Source organism: Pleurodeles waltl, chromosome 3_1 (genome assembly GCF_031143425.1).
Source record: "Pleurodeles waltl isolate 20211129_DDA chromosome 3_1, aPleWal1.hap1.20221129, whole genome shotgun sequence".
NCBI lineage: Eukaryota > Metazoa > Chordata > Amphibia > Caudata > Salamandridae > Pleurodeles > Pleurodeles waltl.
In genome coordinates this window covers 1127639640-1127658488 of record NC_090440.1, presented here as the reverse complement: position 1 = coordinate 1127658488, position 18849 = coordinate 1127639640, and the positions used below count along the sequence as shown (strand labels likewise).

The 18849-nt window shown below is 46.1% G+C and overlaps 1 protein-coding gene across 1 annotated transcript in view; it reads left to right on the top strand.

The window, feature by feature from the left end:
- Nucleotides 1-18849, top strand: part of CLMP (CXADR like membrane protein) — a 316469-nt gene that overhangs the window by 263515 nt on the left and 34105 nt on the right. Inside the window, exon 6 of the mRNA XM_069224427.1 lies at nucleotides 7564-7705. Within this exon, the coding sequence (XP_069080528.1) occupies nucleotides 7564-7705 (142 nt within the window). The remainder of the gene's footprint in view (nucleotides 1-7563; nucleotides 7706-18849) is intronic.

The window sequence follows — 18849 nt, the reverse complement described above, 5'->3', positions numbered from 1 at the left end:
TCGACATGGGTAGAGTTTCTATGACGTTGACCGAAATGCCACAATGCCTACGTATGTGTCTACCATTTTAGATTCAGTTTTTCTGTCACTGGGTATGGAGGTGTATCGGAAGTCTCCTGACTTTTGTTTTCGAAATAAGTCGTTGACGAGTCCTCAAGTAGCCTTCAAAACAAGTCAAAGGTTTAGAAACCTACACTCTGCGCTGGAGAGCATTTTTTTCAGGGGTTTTTGTTGGGAGGGATCAACATTCTGAGAATATTTAGTTGTCGAAGTGGGATAATTGGGGCTCCTCAATGCCATTTTAGAGAACACGCTCTTCAAATTTTACCGGAATTGCAACCAAAATGTAAACCCTAAATGACGAACATCCAGTCTGCATCTTCTGTTTGCCTTGGGACCATAAGTCAGGGGACTGTGTCCCGTGCTCATATTTTAACCAAAAACATTAGTCCACAGGGACAAGATACTTTGGGCACATTTGGCAAACACAGACATGGTAGGCATATCAGAGTGAAAGGATCAAAGAAAGGGCGCTCTGTTGATGAAAGAATTTGGCTTCTCTAATGACGATGATGCACAGGCAGAGGAGGCCAGGAGGAAAACTTAGACATGGTACACAAGTTTTAAGAAGTCAAATAGACTCATCGTAAAGACTGTAAGCTAACAGTGTCACATGCCCAAAAACAGCTTGATCCATCGAGAGACAAGGCAGTCAAACATACATCCAAGAAGCCGAAGACTGGTTCTTTGAGTAATAGCCCAGAGTCACTGAAGTCCAAGCTCTCTACGCTGAGGAAACTAACAGGGGATGGGGAAGAAGCTCTGAGCACTTCCCATTCTACCGGGAAAGAGAAATTCACTAGGAAAGAGACAACAAAAGGCAGTGTCTTGAATTCCGATGACTATCGAGCATGAAAAAGGACAGTGGGACGGGTGCCTTTGATGGAAAAGGCTCAGGGTTAGCTTAAGTCTTCTGACGTCAGTGGCGTCCAGAAAAAGAAAAAGGTTTTGGAGGTCAAAATAGAGAATCTTGTGAGGAAAAAGAGGGTCTCTAAGGAATCCATGACTACCTGAAAGTAGCTTTGCCTGACAAGCCTTAAAAGAAACCTGCAGGACACCCTAGAAGAGGAACTGGGAGAGATTCTTAAAGAGGGTCAGGACACGGAGGGAGTAGAAGAGGAGAAAGGTATCTTCGATGTAGACCTCAAGGGTCTAGGGATGGAGAAGCCACACATCAAAATGCTGTGGGAGGCCTTTGAAACCCACTCACCCTTTGAGGAGGTGGAGTGCTATTCTTTGAGGCCGTATCTCGACATACCAACTTGTAGTAAAGAAGACGGGTGACGATTTTGAAGTAGAGATAGAGGTGGAAAAGGAGACATGTTTTCTCCTCAAGACACTTACAACATCTTATAAGAGGAACAAATATTTTCCTATGCTTTCTAGCATTATACAGCAGGCACAAAAAGGTCTTTGCTAAACTAGCGACAACCAAGATGGTTGCACCACTGATAGAGAAAAAATACAGAGCCTCAACACAGGACCCAAAATATATTTAGGGGCATGTAGAACAAGACTAGATGATTGTCTTCACAGCAAGGTAAAGAGCAGTGTTTCAGACATCCATGGGATCCCTACCAGATAAGTAAAGTAAGAGAATGGAGGCAGTAGGAGGAAAGATGGCGAGAGCTGCAGCCACGCAGTGGTGCATCACCAATTCTAATGTGCTGCTAAATAGACATGCTTATCAATATTGGGAAGACATGCAAGACCTTATATCAGATCTTCCATAGGAATACCAAAAAAGAGCAAAGGGTATATTTGAAGAAAGGAGGACATTGAAAATGTATGCCTTTGATGCTACTGACACAATATGTGGGCAGCTGGCTATAAGGACAGTCATGATGAGACATGTATGGCTACGCATCTCTGGGTTTAAGCCCAAGGTACAATCTTCAGTCATTGACAGACCCCTTTAAACCAGCTCTATAGCCCTGGAATAGTCCAAGCACTAGGGGAGATGGAAATGTTAAATGAGACTGCCAAAGCAATGGGGGTCCCCAAGGTCTTTAAAACTTATTTTGAAAGGGGAAGTTTACATGATAAAAGGCGGCAGGGAAGACAAATGTTTGCCCCATAGAACCAAAAACATCCAGGATCCAGCCATTTTCAAGGCCATGGACAGTGGCAACAACTACAGCCAAAACTTCCTTTTAAGGCAGAGGGAAACCAAAGGTTCAAAAACTCTAAGGGTTCTGCTTCGGGTTCTTCAAAGTGACTCAAACTTCACTCCTCCCAGTCACAGCACACCTATGGGGAGAAAATAAAGGACTTCCCAAAAAGTTGGGAAGCTATTTTGAGGGACAAGTGGGTTGTAAATATAATTCTTTTTGGCTATTGTATTGACTTCATCCAAAACAACCAAAATGTCTATACTACAAGAAAGATTTGCTGCAAATCCTATGCAGAGAGGTCCAGGAGCTTCTGTCTAAAATGGTGATATAAAAGATACAATGAGAGGAGACAAACAAAGGTGTTTACTTAATAGGCTTTCTTGTGCCAAAACAAGACCTAACCATACACCCTATCTTAGACTTGCACTTTGTGAAAATGCACATAAAGACACAGAGATTAAATTACTACATTACAAGATGTAATCCTTTTGCTAAATAAAAGGGACTACTTAGCAACTATAGATCTCAAGGATGCCTACATCCATATACTCATTCACATCACAGACAGAAAGTATCTCAGATTTGTATTGGAAGGGGAACACTGCCAATTCAAGGTCCTACCCTTCAGGTTAAAGTCTGCACCAAGAGACTTCCCCAAGACACTAGCAGTGGTAGCTGCATACCTCAGAAGACAAGGAATGCATGTCTACCCACAGCTAGATGATTGGCTGGTCTAGGCAGACACATTACAACTTTATCAGGAGAACATGACTAGGGTAGTGTTCATTCTGCACAATTTGGAGTTCACAGTGAATTGGGAAAAATCATCCCCAGTCCCACAAACCATGAAAACGTTTCTACGAGCAGGCCTCAATATGCCACTGCCAAGAGCTTACATGACAGCACAGGGTTTAGGCAATACTTACTCAAATTCTCCTCTACCAGGCGCCACAAGCTTTGCTGGAGAGGAAGTTGAAGAAGCTTTTAGGCATGATAGCCTCCTGTATCCACCTCATTTTCAAAGTCAGGTTTGACATGAGACCAGTACAGGAATAGTTACACAATGGAACCAGGGTCAGGCTCTTAAGATGATCTAGCGGTTGTATCAGACAAGGTCAGCATGGAATTGAGGTAGTGGAATGCAGTGAAAACACTCAATAAGAGACTTTTCAAAGCTCCCCTACCACAAGTATTCATTACCATGGAACCTCAATGGTGGGCTGGGGAGCATACACAAATACAACAAGATTAAGAGGGTTATGATCAGACCAGGATTCCACCAAACACATCAATTTCCTAGGGACAATATTTCTAGCCCTGAAAGCCTTCCAAAGTAATTTCAAGGAGTATACTGTTCAATTCCTAACAGACAATACCACATGTCCTACAGCAGCAAGTAAAGGGGGACATTATCATACTCCCTATGCTACCAGGAGGTGTTTCACCTTGAAATGGAAGAGATATATTTCCTGGTGGCAATCCAAAAAGTGGGCACATATGATACATCAGGACAGTGTAATAGTCCAACATTTGACCTACCTAACAAGATATAAGCTCTCGTATGCCTTCCTAAGAGTGCATTTATCAGCTATTGCAGCATTCTTAAAGGGACTACACATACAACATTTTTCTCACTTTCATTGATAAAAAGGGTTTGTGGAAGGGGTGAAAAGGCTTTTTGCAGCAAGAGAAGTGCCCCATCCACACTGGAATTTAAACTTAATGGTAGCAGGGTTGGTGAAGTCGCCCTTTGAGCCAATGCATAAAGCCATGCTCATACACCTTACATTAAAAAGTGTATTTCTAGTCACTATTACATCTCTAAGGAGAGTTAGGGAGATTCAGGCCCTAACTGTGCTGGAGCCCTACATAGTCATACACAATGATAAGTATGAGGACACATCCAAACTTCCTATCAAACGGTATTTCTCCTTTTCACATAAATCAGACTATCACTATACCATCGAACCTACAAACATTGCAGACACATCTTAGATGTTAGGAAAGCAAAGCACAGCATCAGGAAAACACAAAATTTTTGTGTGAGCCATTCAGTTCAAGCTCTAGGGATGGCTGTCACTAAAAATGATATCGATATATTGATTGTACAAATCATCCAACAATTCACTGGCGGAAAAAAATTTGCTTGACAAACCAAAGGCAAACTGCACTAGGAAAAAGGGAGCAACAATGTCCTTTACGGCAACATCTCAATTCAGGAGATCTGCAAGGCTGACTTTTGGTCTTCTTGACATACTACATACACTACAGAGTGGATTTACACTCATGAAAAGAAGTTGACGTAGGACAAGCAGTGCTAAGGAACAATTTTGCTTTTACTCCTTCTCCTGCTAAACACCAAAAATAAGGCCATACTGCTACATAATCGGTGCAAAGCATGTGAATATAGAAGAGATCTCATGCTGCATAAGGAACCAGTTACTTACCTGTAATTAAGGTTTTGCAGCATGAAACTCTTTTAGATTCACATGTGCCCCTTCTCATCTCCCATTAGGAGGTGACTCTGAAACAGTGGACATTTACGTGGGCATCGTGGGATTACCGTCGACATTATAGAGACTCCTCCCATGTCAATCCCAAACACAAACCAAAAAATAAAGTTTACTGAACACTTCTGGACCCAATTAGTAGATGGCAAGATTGTGCAAAGCAGGTGAATCTAGAAGAGTTTGAAGCTGCAAAACCATAATTACAGGTAAATAACTGGTTTATTTTCATGTAGCTAAATCTTCCAGCAAAATAAAGATTGCTTGGGCTAATGTAGCCACCTTTGATACAAACATTTTCTAAACCTCCAGCTAAAATTATGTTTTGCAGTTTGAGAGCTCCTGGTCCACTAGCTACAATACTATTTGTGGTCATCAGGTACACTTTTATCTCCTTTTATGGTGGTGCCTTAAGGTAGTTGTCTGGAAAGGCACCAGTCCTGATTGCCAGATCCACACTTAACAGCGGTAACAACCTGTATCTTGGTGCTAGGAAACAGCATATGAATTCCCTTCACAGAGTGAAGACTGCAGTGTTCCGTACATCCACCACTTTACTGAATTTCATATTCAAGTTGTAGTCCCTCGCTCACAACTTGCTCTTGTCATACTCTTTAAATACTGATTGTTTCGAACTGAAGATTTTGGGCTGCAGGTTGGGCTTTTTCCATGGCTTATTCATCACTCTGGAATTCATTAACCACGGCCTTTTGCACAGTTTATGATCATAGTCATCTATGCAGAGATCCGAAATTCTTCACTTTCACAATCACACACTTTCAAGCATACTTGCATCAGCAAGAAGACATATGTTATTAGAATACAAAAAATGTAGCAAATTGCAGGTTACTTTGATAAAGCCTAACAAACCTACATTCATGCTGAATTATTAGCATGCTGGAATATTTAATTCTCTAAGTGTGTCTATTAAAAAGTGACTTCTGAATTGTTCTACAGGAGAGGGATAGGTCTACTGTACTGTGGTTTTGAAATTCAGAGGCCCATATTTATACTTTTTGACGCTAAACTGCGCTAACGCAGTTTAGCGTCAAAAAGTTTTGCGCCGTCTAACGCCATTCTGAAGCGCCATGCGGGCGCCGTATTTATGGAATGGCGTTAGACGGCGCAATCAGACCGGCGCTGCCTGGTTTGCGTGGGAAAAAACCACGTAGACCAGACAGCGCCGGCGTAGGGGGAAAATGGCGCATGGGCGTCTTAAAATGGGGCAAGTCAGGTTACGTCGAAAAAATCGTCTTAACCCGACTTGCGCCATTTTTTAACGACGCCCATCCCCCATCAACATGACTCCTATCATTGTAAAGATAGGAGTCATGCCCCCTTGCCCAATGGCCATGCCCAGGGGACTTCTGTCCCCTGGGCATGGTCATTGGGCATAGTGGCATGTAGGGGGGCACAAATCAGGCCCCCCTATGCCACAAAATATTATTAAAAAAAAAAAAAAAAATACTTACCTGAACTTACCTGAATGTCCCTGGGGTGGGTCCCTCCAGCCTTGGGTGTCCTCCTGGGGTGGGCAAGGGTGGCAGGGGGGGTCCCTGGGGGCAGGGGAGGGCACTCTGGGCTCATTTTGAGCCCACTTGTCCCTTAACGCCATGCCTGACCCAGGCGTTAAAAAGCGGCGCAAATGCGCCGTTTTTAGCCACGCCAACTCCCGGGCGTCTCTTTTGCCCGGGAGTATAAATACCACGTAAAGGCCTGGGAGTCATTTTTTAGACGGGAACGCCTCCCTTGCATATCATTAACGCAAGGAAGGGGTTCACGCTAAAAAATGACGCACATTCCGGGAACTTTGGCGCTATTCGCCTCTAACGCCATAGTATAAATATGGCGTTAGTTGGCGTTAGTTTTGCGTCGAAATTGCGTAAAAAAAACCGACGCAATTTCGGCGCAAACGGAGTATAAATATGGCCCAGACTGTTTATAGGTTTGCAACATATCTGGTTTATGTCGTAAATATCAGGCTTGATTAAGTGTTAACACACTAAGGGCCTGATTTAAAGTTTGTCGGATTGGGTTACTCCATCACAAACATCACTGATATCCCGTCTGCCGTATTATGATCCCATTATATCCTATGGGAATCGTGATACTGCAGACAGGATATACGACACGTTTGTGATGGAGTAACCCATCCGCCAAACTCTCAATCAGGCCCCTGCGGCCTAATTTAGTGTTCAGTGGATGGGTTACTCCATCACAACAGTGACGGATATCCTGTCTGCAAAAATATAAATCATATAGGAAACAATGGAATTTATATTTTGGCGAACTGGTTAGCCGTCACCGTTGTGATGGAGTAACCCGCCGCCGAAATCTAAATCAGACCCTCAGTCTAAAAGAAGCATCCAAAGTCTACATTGATTGTTTAAAATTCATGTTGCCCCCATTTGTCCAGAGAATCTTTATTTATGCTTGGAGCATCATGTTGTTTCCTTTCTACCCTAAATTAGCATAATGTCATACGGACTTAAGGTAGAAGACAAAATTGGTATGGTAACTTTTATATCAGTCATTTTCTCTCATTGTCATTCACGTGCACAAAGAGCCTGTTGGGCAGAATTATTTGTAATTTGCATCTTTCTTGTTCAATAACTACTTATGTTGGTTTGCTTGATGTTTGTCTGATAACTTATCTTTCTTCCTCTCATACATGTCTGTGTTTTTCTCACTGTCATTTTTTTCTGTTATTAATTCCTTTCTCTTTTTCCTTGCTGTTTCTCTCGCTCTGCCACTTTCTTTTACACTGCCCTTCTTTATTGATTTTTCTCTTTTCTCTCTATTATACCCCAACTCACTCTCTCTTTGTTCTCTCTTTCTCTATGTCTATCTCTCTACACCCCCTTCTGACATCTGGCACTCAGTCGCTCACAGCATTGGAGTCATTGTGGGTGCAGTATGCAGCGTTCTCGTTGGGGTCTTCCTGATTTTCATCGCAGTGTGCCTGACCTTGCGTAGGAAAGAAACAAAGAAATATGAAGAAGAAGAAACGCCCAATGAAATTAGGTGAGTGACAGGGTGAGGACATTGCGAAAAAACAGAGGGATAATGGAAAGGAGGGAACATATAAAGGCATCAACATTGGGAAAAAAAGAACGTATTTCCAGTTGAAATTCTTCCAACAATGATTCTTAAACATTGAAAATTCCAAAAAACAAGAGAAAGTGAAGAGGGCGATGAAACATACAAGAGAAATAAAGATAGAAGGTTGGAAATAAGGCAAGGCAAACGTAGAATAAAAGAAATGCAGCGACTGGAAAAGAAAGGACTCGCATTGGGAATGCAAGTATGTTTCACAACATAAATCCTACTTTATGCACATGTAAGTGGTCCCAGTATTATCTGCCATCTGAGTCAGTTCCTTAGTTGCCCTATAGGTCCAGATCCTGATGAACCATGCCAGAATCCCAATGCATCATCCCCTATGCTCTCGGTAATTATCAGTGCTCCTGGGGCACCTGCACCCGGTCATCATTAGTGTTGTTAGCTTCAGTGCACTTTGTCACCATGAGGACCAATGACTCTAAAGTCACAACGTCAAATCAATGTCAGGGACAACATTTCCAATGCTAGTAGCATAATTTGTCACAGATCCGCCTAGTCACGCTTACTGCCAGGTCCATTGTGTGATCAAATTTGTTTTGTTTTGCAGCCTGAACACATTTTAGATTTACATGCTGTCCTGTATTCCTCTCCGTAGTAATTAGGCTTGGAAAAGTATTTATAAAAATGTTTTTCAGTGCTGACCATAGATGATGTCTATGGGCCTCATTACGACCCTGTCGGGCGAACGGTAACACCGCCAAGAGGCTGGCGGTGTACCGCCAGTGTATTATGACTGTGGTGCTTTAGCCACGGCCATACCGCCGGCCCCTCCACTTGACCGCCAGGCATCGGCAAGCAGTGCTGCCCTGGGGATTATGAGTCCCACCGCCAGCCTGTCCATGGCGGTAAACACCACCATGGAAAGGCTGGCGGTAAGGGGGACTCAGGGTGCCCCTGGGGGCCTCTGCACTGCCCATGCGCTTCACCATCCCCATCACGCATTTCGCTGCCTGAATTTCGGGCAGTGAAATGTGCGACAGGTGTTGTTGCACTCGCTGCACATCAACATTGCCGCCGGCTGTATTATGAGCGGGCTGCAATGTTGATGTGACTTTTCTGCTGGGCCAGCAGACGGAAACACTGTTTCCGTCCGCTGCCCAGCGGAAATGACAAAATAGGGAGCCACAAATACCACCAGCACTGGCGGTATAGTGGCGCCCGCGGCTCCGGCGGTCTTTTTGAAAGACCGCCGAAGTCGTAATGAGGGCCAATATGTCTCATGAGTAATGCCGCAAGCACACAATGGCTCACAAAGTAATCACCACCTTTGGATTTATTGGTATGTATGCTGCATTTAGTTGTGAGGTATCTGAGCAGCAGTCTGTTTTTCTAAGTTCTTTTGAGATACAATACTGGCTCTTTTTCCCATTCTCAATGAAATGATGGTGGGTGCTACAATGATAAATTAACCAATATGTCATTTCAAAATCCTGCATTGAAAGTGGAACCAAAAAAGGAAAGACAATGTGCCTTATTTTGAGTGGAGAAAGTTCCGACAAACGCTTTACCATCCATTTACCTCCTGCAATATCCCGACTCTATTTCAGACTTGCAAACATGTTTTACTGTGTGAGGAGGGAGTGGGATTTATGTCCAGCATACTTGAAACACTTTAATTGACTGCCTCGCCACATCCCACACTGTCTGAAAAATCAAAGCTTCCTAGGCTGCCGCCAATGTCCTGGGGAATTTTCATGCCTCATAATGGAAATAGGCTGCATCGAGCCTCCAAACAATTAGCTAGAAACCTGCTTTTTGTAGGGGTTTCACTTAATTGTCTGGACACCATGCTATTTGTTCGTCAACGGGAGACCGTGTTAAGAGAGCTGATATCGTGCAATACATGGTGACACTGTATGATTTGGAAGGTGTGCTACTTAAAATACCTGTGCTGCTGTACATGCAGCAGTGATAGCCTCTATGGCTCCGTCACCACTCACCATTTTAAGGCGGCTCCTCCGCTACCATTTCTGGCTGACTTACACCATGACAGTTTGCGAGAGATTAAGGGGATATCACTATGCAAACAGGTATTGTGTCACTTTTCAGAAATACCCACAGCATTCTGGCCCACTAGGGATATTGGCACTGACTAAGGCAGTAGTCCTTGTGCCCACTTTTATTGGAAGAATATTTGCCCTATTTTGTTAAACATGGGTAGATTTTGCACCACATATCTGCTGTAAGGAAAACACAATGGACCAGTGGCGGATGACACACACTAGGGGCCAGATGTAGGTATATTCCAATTTGCGACTTGCAAATTGCGAGTCACAGCGACTCGCAATTTGCGAGTCGCAAATTGGAATGTAGGATGGTGTCCCTGACACCATCTGCGACTCGCAAGGGGATCGCAAAGGCCCACCTCATTCATTTTAATGAGGTGGGTCACAATTTGCAACCCCCTTGAGACTCGCAGCACTCACAGGGATGGTGGCCTGCTGGAGACAGCAGACCACCATGTCTGTGACTGCTTTTAAATAAAGCAGTTTTTTTTGTAATGAAGCCATTCACAAAGGGGAAGGGGTCCCATGTGGACCCCTATCCTTTTGCAAATGGGTTAGCACCCATTTGAGATGGGTGCTAATTGCGATTGCTTTGCATTCGCGGTCACAAAGCAATCTGGCATTGCACTGCGACTCGCAATTAGGAAGGGGACGCCCCCTTCCTAACTGCGACTCGAAAACCCATTTTGCGATTCGGTAACCAGGTTACCGAATCGCAAAAGGGGTTTTGTGCATTGCCAAGTGCAGTTTGCACATCGCAAACAGCAAAATTCACTGTTTGCGACATGCAAACTGTGTGCCACATCTGGCCCTAAATGTGGTCGGGTGGGTGGAGGGGGCACAGGAGAGGGGGACTGCGCCGGGCGAGGGAGGGTTTCAACATTTAAAAAAATATATGAATTTGCATGGTGCTGCCAGCCACCATGCACTTCTTTTCCTGGTCCCAGCAGCTTCAGAGACTCCCTGTGCAATCCCTGCGCTGCTCTCGTGCTATTACCAAGCATGAGAGCAGTGTGGGATTGGCCTGCGTGGGCTGGTTTACTACTCGCTCAGGCACCGGGGGTCTGTGCTGTTTCTCCAATCCGGCTGTCAAATACAGCTGGGTTGGAGAAACCTACGTGTGCATGTCTGTTTGGCCGGCCTAGAACGACCGGCCAAACAGACATGCGCACTTAAGTGAACTCACTCCTCCTCCCCTGGCCCAGCCCCACTTTTCCCTGCACATGTTGGCTCAGAGCCAGCAGATGAAAAATACAATTAAATAATGTTTTATTTTTCAGCTGTTGGCTCTGAGCCAGTGGAGCAACACTCCTTCGCCATTGTGGAGGATCCGCCGCTGCTATTAGACCAAAAGTCTAAGTTTACAACTTGGAGAATTCACAAAGGACATTTACAAGTACTATCTTTATGCCTGCACTCAGAGTGGATCTGCCCCAAGTGCAGACATGAAGCTAGTAGTCGTAAATACCCTTTGTGAATTCTCAAAGTCGTAAACATAGACTTTTGGTCAAAGTTTAGAACAAAAGTTTAAGTTTACCCCATATGAGGGCAAAGATACACAACAAACATTAGCAATAAAGCTAATTGTTCTTTCTATATGTGTTGACAGCTCAACTATTGGGGCATTTGTGCATTGCTTCCTTTACTTTTCCCTTGTCACCTGAAAATCTGAAGTTGCCTCAGGCTTTCACACTGACAGTACTAAAAGTATACACAAACAGCACGTCTTGGCCAGTGATTACTCATCCAGGCTGACATAAGCAGTTGGTGCACTTACAGCGCTAACAAGCATTGTTCTGTTTAACCCCTTCGCTGCCAGGCCTTTTCCCCTCAGGTGCCAGGCCTTTTTTTGGCTATTTAGGGCAGTTTCTGCTTAGACCCTCATAACTTTTTGTCCACATAAGCTACTCACGCCAAATTTGCGTCATTTTTTTCCAATATCCTAGGGATTCTAGAGGTACCTAGAGTCTGTGGGTTCCCCTGAAGGAGACCAAGACATTTGACAAAATAAAGTGAACATTTAGTTTAAAAAAAAAAAAGTGAAAAAAGGTCTGCAGAAGAAGGCTTGTGGTTTTCCCTGAAAATGGCATCAACAAAGGGTTTGCGGTGCTAAAATCACCATCTTCCCAGCTTTCAGGAACAGGCAGGCTTGAATCAGAAAACCACATTTTTCAACACAATTTTGGCATTTTATTGGGACATACCCCATTTTTACAATTTTTTTCTGCTTTCAGCCTCCTTCCAGTTAGTGGCAGAAATGGGTATGAAACCAATGCTGGATCCCAGAAAGCTAAACATTTCTGAAAAGTAGACAAAATTCTGAATTCAGTAAGGGGTAATTTGTGGAGATCCTGCAAGGCTTTCCTACAGAAAATAACAGCTGAAATAAAAACATATTGAAATTGAGGTAAACAACCAGTAGTTTTTCTCCACGTTTTACTCAGTAACTTTTTCCTGCGATGTCACATTTTTTAAAGCAATATACCGTTATGTCTGCTGCACTCTTCTGGCTGTGGGGATATATAGGGCTTGTAGGTTCATCAAGAACTCTAGATACCCAGAGCCAATAAATGAGCTGCACCTTGCAATGGGTTTTCATTCTATACCGGGTTTACAGCAATTCATTCGGTGAAATATAAAGAGTGAAAAATAGGTATCAATAAAACCTTTATATTTCCAAAATGGGCACAAGATAAGGTGTTGAGAAGCAGTGGTTATTTGCACATCTCTGAAATCTGGGGTCCCCATACTAGCATGTGAATTACTGGGCCTTTCTCAAATAGACTTTTTTTTTACCCACTGTCTTATATTTGGAAGGAAAAAATGTAGAGAAACACAAGGCGCAATAACACTTGTTTTGCCATTCTGTGCTCCCCCAAGTCTCCCGATAAAAATGGTACCTCACTTGTGAGGCCAAATGCCTGCAACAGGAAACACAACATGGACACATCACATTTTCACATTGAAAACTAATGTGTTTTTTGGAAAGTGCTTAGCTGTGGCTTTTGATCTCTAGCTCAGCCGGCACCTACGAAAACCTACCAAACCTGTGCAGTTTTTAAAAATAGACACCGAGGGGAATCCAGGATGGGGTGACTTGTGTGGCTTTTACCAGGTTCTGTTACCCAGAATCCTTTGCAAACCTCAACATTTGGCTAATAAAACACGTTTTCCTCACATTTCGGTGACAGAAAGTTCTTGAATCTGAGAGGAGCCACACATTTACTTCCACCCAGTGTTCCCCCAAGTCTCCTGATAAAAATGGTACCTCACTTGTGTGGGTAGGCCTAGCACCCTTGACAGGAAATGCCCCAAAACACAACGTGGACACATCACATTTTCCTAAAGAAAAAGGAGCTGTTTTTTACAAAGTGCCAAGCTTTGGATTTTGGCCTCTAGCTCAGCCGGCACCTAGGGAAGCCTACCAAACCTGCGCATTTTTGAAAAATAGACACCTGGGGGAATCCAGGATGGGGTAACTTGTGGGGCTCTCACCAGGTTCTGTTACCCAGAATCCTTTGCAAACCTAAAACATTTGGCCAACAATACACTTTTTCCTCACATTTCGGTGACAGAAGGTTCTGGAATCTGAGAAGAGCTACAAATGTCCTTCCACCCAGCGTTCCCCCAAGTCTCCCGATAAAAATGATACCTCACTTGTGTGGGTAGGCCTAGCGGCCTTGACAGGAAATGCCCCCAAAACACAACATGGACACACCACATTTTCCCAAAGAAAACAGACCTGTTTTTTGCAAAGTGCCTACCTGTGGATTTTGGCCTCTAGCTCAGCCGGCACCTAGGGAAGCCTACCAAACCTGCGCATTTCTGAAAACTAGACACCTAGGGAAATCCAAGATGGGGTGACTTATGGGGCTCTCACCAGGTTCTGTTACCCAGAATCCTTTGCAAATCTCAAAATTGGGCCAAAAAACACCTTTTCCTCACATTTCAGTGACAAAGTTCTGGAATCTGAGAGGAGCCACAAGTTTCCTTCCACGCAGCGTTCCCCCAAGTCTCCTGATAAAAATGGTACCTCACTTGTGTGGTTAGGTCTAGTGCCCAGAAAAGGAAATGCCCCAAAACACTATGTGGACATATCCAAATTATCAAATATTAAAGTACCTGTTTTTGCGGGAGTGGGGACCTGCGTTTTTGGTCTCGGGCTCAGCAGCCATATAGGGAAACCTACCAAACCCAAACATTTCTGAAAACTAGACACCTGAGGGAATCCAGGGAGGTGTGACTTGCGTGGATCCCCCAATGTTTTCTCACCCAGAGTCCTCAGCAAACCTCAAATGTAGCTAAAAAATCCAATTTTTTCCCACATTTCTGTGTGGGATCACTGCACCGGGAAAAATTTCCTACCACCCAACGTTCCTCTCAGTCTCCTGGTAAAAGTGATACCTCACTTGTGTAGGTGGGCCACGTGCCTGTGACAGGGAAGAGCCAAAAACATGTTGAAATTGAGGGGGGAACCAAAGCGGGTCCAAAAGGGCAGTATGAAAGAAAACATTTTTAGGCTGACAAGTGGGGCAAAATTTTTATCGGTATAGATGAGACAATGCTGGGTGGTAGGAATTTTGTGGATTCCTGCAGATTCCGGAAGGTTCCATCACAAAAATGTGGAAAAAATGTGTGATTTCCAGCAAAGTTGGAGGTTTGCACGGCATTGTGGGTAAGAAAATGGTGCGGGTGCATGTGAAGCACACCACCCTGGGCTTACCCAGATGTTTAGTTTTCAGATGTGTCTAGGTCTCGTGGATTTTTCTACATGGCAGCGTCCCAAAGTGCAACCCTCACCAGTCCAAGTGAGACAATTTTAAGAGTTAGCCAAGTTCTCATGGCCCAAATGTAAAACCAAAACCCCAAATAATCAAATGTCCCCTTGCTTGCCATGGGATAAGATGTTTTAGTGTGCGGGGGGAGAGCTGAAAGACTGTTACCTCCTTCAGTTGGGGTGGGGCCATAACCACGCCCATACTTGTTGGTAGCCACCACCCCACAATTTTTTTTTTTTATTCCCTGGCATCTAGTAGACTTTCTGTCCTTGGGGTGTGGATCGGGGGTAATTGCCCCATCAACTTTGGCCCCACCCTCTTATTTAAAAAAAAAATCTTCCCTGGTTTCTGGTGGGCTTTCTGCCCCCCTTAGGGGTAGATGGGCCTTCCAAAAATAGGCTGATCTAACCCCAAAGGGGGCAGATATGGCCAACAGTAATGTACCCCCATGAGGAATGACACTTGCCCAAGGGGCTTCCCCCCCAAACAAAACACACACATACACACACACCAATCTCTGGTGCCTACGTGGTTTCTGCCCCCTCGGGGGCAGATCGGTCTAAAAGAAATAGGCCGAACTTCCCCCAAGGGGAGCAGAAATGGCCTAAAATAAATTTGCCCCCCCCAGGGGACCGAGCCTTGTCTAAGGGGTCGCTCCCCTTGCGTGAAATTGGCTAAATAACCCCATCTCCAGTGCCTAGTGGTTTCTGCCCCCGTGGGGGCAGATCAGCCTAATAAAAATAAAAATAAATTTGCCCCCTGGGGAACGACCCTTGCCTAAGAGGTTGCTCCCCTTGCGTGTCACTGACGCAAACAAATAAAAATCCCTGGTGTCTAGTGGTTTCTGCCCCTCTTGGGGGCAGATTGGCCTAATAAAAATAGGCCGATCTGCCCCCAAGGAGGGCAGAAATGTACTAAATACAATTTGCCCCCCAGGGGAGCGACCCTTGCCTAAGGCGTCGCTCCCCGCATATAAAAAATGAAAGTAAACACAAATATATATATATCCCTGGTGTCTAGGGGTTTCTGCCCCCTCTGGGGGCAGATCGGCCTAATTATAATAGGCCGATCTGCCCCCAGGGGGGGGCAGGAAAGGCCTAAAAATATTTTGCCCCCCTGGGGAGCAGCTTTGCCCAAGGGGCCACTCCCCTCCTTCAATAATATTAAAAAAAAAAAATCCCTGGTGTCTAGTGGTTTCTGTCCTCCTTGGGGCAGATTGGCCTCATAAAAATAGACTGATCTGCCCCCAAGGGGGGTCAAAATGGCCTAATAGTAATTTTGCCCACCCAGGGAGCGACCCTTGCCTAAGAGGTCGTGCCCCACATATTAAAAAAATAAAACAAACAAAAAAAATATATTATCCCTGGTGTCTAGCGGTTTCTGACTCTCGGGGGGAAGAAATGGCCTAAAAATGTGTTGACCCCCTGGGGCGCAGCCCTTGCCCAAGGGGCCGCTCCCCTTATTCAATAATATTTTTAAAAAACTCCCTGGTGTCTAGTGGGCAATACTGCTGCCTGATCGCATAGCGATCGAGCAGTAGAAATGCTGAGAAAGACATCAAAGGAAAGGAAAGGCCTTTCCTTTTCTTTGATGCCTCTCTCTGCCCCTTCACATGATCGGAGGAGAAATACAAAAGCATATCTCCTCCGATCGGTGCTGGAAGCTGAGCTTGCGGCACGGAGGGGCAGGCCTCTGATGAGGTCAGCACGCGATTGTGTGCTGATGTCATCAGACGCCACTGAGGTGTCGGGGGTGGAAGGGGAAGCGATTCCTTTTTCATCCCTGCCCAGGGGAGGCAGGTGCAAGGCCCCCGGGGGGAGTGCTACCGCTTCCCCTGAGGGTCCCTACTTAGACGTAACGGTTACGTTCTGGGCACCCAAGCGGTCCACGGCACTGAGGGGTTAACAGAGGGTAGGCCTTGAATAGGCCTCATGCCTCTCTAATCGACCACTGCCTCTTAGTGCTACAACCAATAGAAAAGCCCAGCATTACAGTGCAATTAGCAGAATAGGGCTTGACTGGACCCTGTGCTGCCAATTACACAGTACCTGTGTTGGGGCAGGCCTCGCAAATATGGGCATTTAATTTGGGAAACAGCTGTCTGCTCCAGGGGCCAATGGCGCTTGTTGAAAACGTATTAAAAAGGTGCAAGCATGTGAGTAAAAGGTTGATGTTGAGAGAGAATGTGTGGATGATAGAGAGGGTAAGAGAGACACTGTGCCAAAGACTTTTCCAGAAGGAGATTGAAGAAGGGTAGCAAAAGGATTCCATCAGAATTGTGTGAGGTGTTGAAGAGACTAAGGCCCTCATTACAACCCTGGCGATCGGTGTTAAAGTGGCGGTAATACCGCCAACATGTCGGAGGTAAAAAAAATGGAATCACGACCACGGCGGAAACCACCAACACACACAGCCACTTTAACACTCCGACCGCCACGGTGGTAGCAACAAACACTGCGGCGGTCACCGCCAACAGACAGGCGGAAGACAATGTACCGCCCACCACATTACAACCCGCCAATCCACCAGCTTTTTCGGGGCGGTACCAACGCCATCAAAAGCACGGCGGAAACAGGACTTGGAAGGGAAACCATACATCGCTCGACACAAACGAAGAACGAGGACGCCATGGAGCCCGAGCTCTAGGTCCTGCCGGTGCTGGTCTACCTCCTCATACACCAGGAACACCAAAGACGGCGGCGACGACCATGGTAAGTACTGCACCTAGTACACAGGGGAGAGGGGAGGAAAAAGAGTGACACACACACGCAACACGCAACACCCCCACCCCCAACACCATACACACAAACAGATGCAACAACATTACGGATACACCCCGTAACCCCCTCGAAGAACGCAAGGACAAAAGGAATTGAGTCCAACCAGTGATATTTCAGAAATAGGCAGATATGCTATAGAATTTGAAAAACAGTATTTACACAAATATACAATATGTACAGAAGTCCCTACATTGTCCTTCACAAATGTTCGTGGGCCACGGGCCAAAAATCATGGGCCAAGCCCACACTTGACTCCTGCCTCAATACGGAGAGAATACTGCAGGGGCATCAGGTCGAAAACACACAGGCACCTCAGGGGGATGGGGAAGGGGGGCACCTCAGCTAGAAGATGGTACAACGCCACTGCTCCTGGAGGGAGCTCCATGCCCACTGCTTGCTCCTGGGGAGTGAAAAGCCACAGTCTCTCAAGTGGGTGGTTTGCCCACTGCTTGCTCCTGGGGAGTGCAAAGCCACAGTCTCTCCAGTGGATGACTCCTTCCACTGGTTCTGAAGGGGACTTGGTGCCCAGAGTGCTTCATCCTGCCAAGGATAGGGGGAGTGGATGCATTTCTCCACTGATTCTGGAGGGGGCTTGGTGCCCAGAGTGATTCATCCTGGCAATGATAGGGGGAGTGGATGCCTTTCTCCACTGGTTCTGGAGGGGGCTTGGTGCCCAGAGTGCTTCTTCCTGCCAAGGATAGGGGGAGTTGATGCTTTCTCCACTGGTTCTGGGGGGGGGGCTTGGTGCTCAGTGATGCAGTACTTGAGGTGTGCCACTACACATTCCCTCACCTGGGTGTCTGAGGCACAAGAAGAGCAGGGAACAAGTAGCATTATAGTTCATGGAGGCAGGGCTAGACTCCATCCTGTGGTGGCTAAAGCTGCTAAGTGGTGGTGGTGCTGGTGGGGGTGCTGCCAGTGGTGGCGGTAGGCTCCAGCTTGTCTCCTGCAGCCTCGGACGGCCGCCCACTGGGGCTGCTGGTGCTGGTAGTGGTCCTACTGTCAGCGGTGCAGGTGGTGGTGCTTGTGGCGGTGCTTGCGGCGAAGATGCTGGCGGTGCTGGCCATGTTGCATATACCGGTGCTGCCAGTGGTGGAGGGAGGCACCAGCCCTTCTTCTGCAGCCTCGGACGGCTGCCCACTGGGGCTGCTGCTGCTGACAGTAGTATTGGCAGCGGCGGGGCAAGTGGCGGTGCTTGCGGCAGGGATACTGGCGGTGCTGCAGCCCTGGTGCCCACCAGCAGAACCGTCAGCCCCTCCACCTGCACCGCTGCCAGAGTGAAGGCCCTCCAGGTGTGCATTTGTTTGTTGCAAATGCCTCCCGACACCCTGTATGGCATTCTGAATGGTTGACTGCCCAACAGTGAAAGATCTCAGGAGGTCAATAGCCTCCTCACTGAGGGCAGCAGGGCTGACTGGGGCAGGGCCTGAGGTGCCTGGGGCGAAGGAGATGCCCGCCCTCCTGGGTGAGTGGGCATGGGA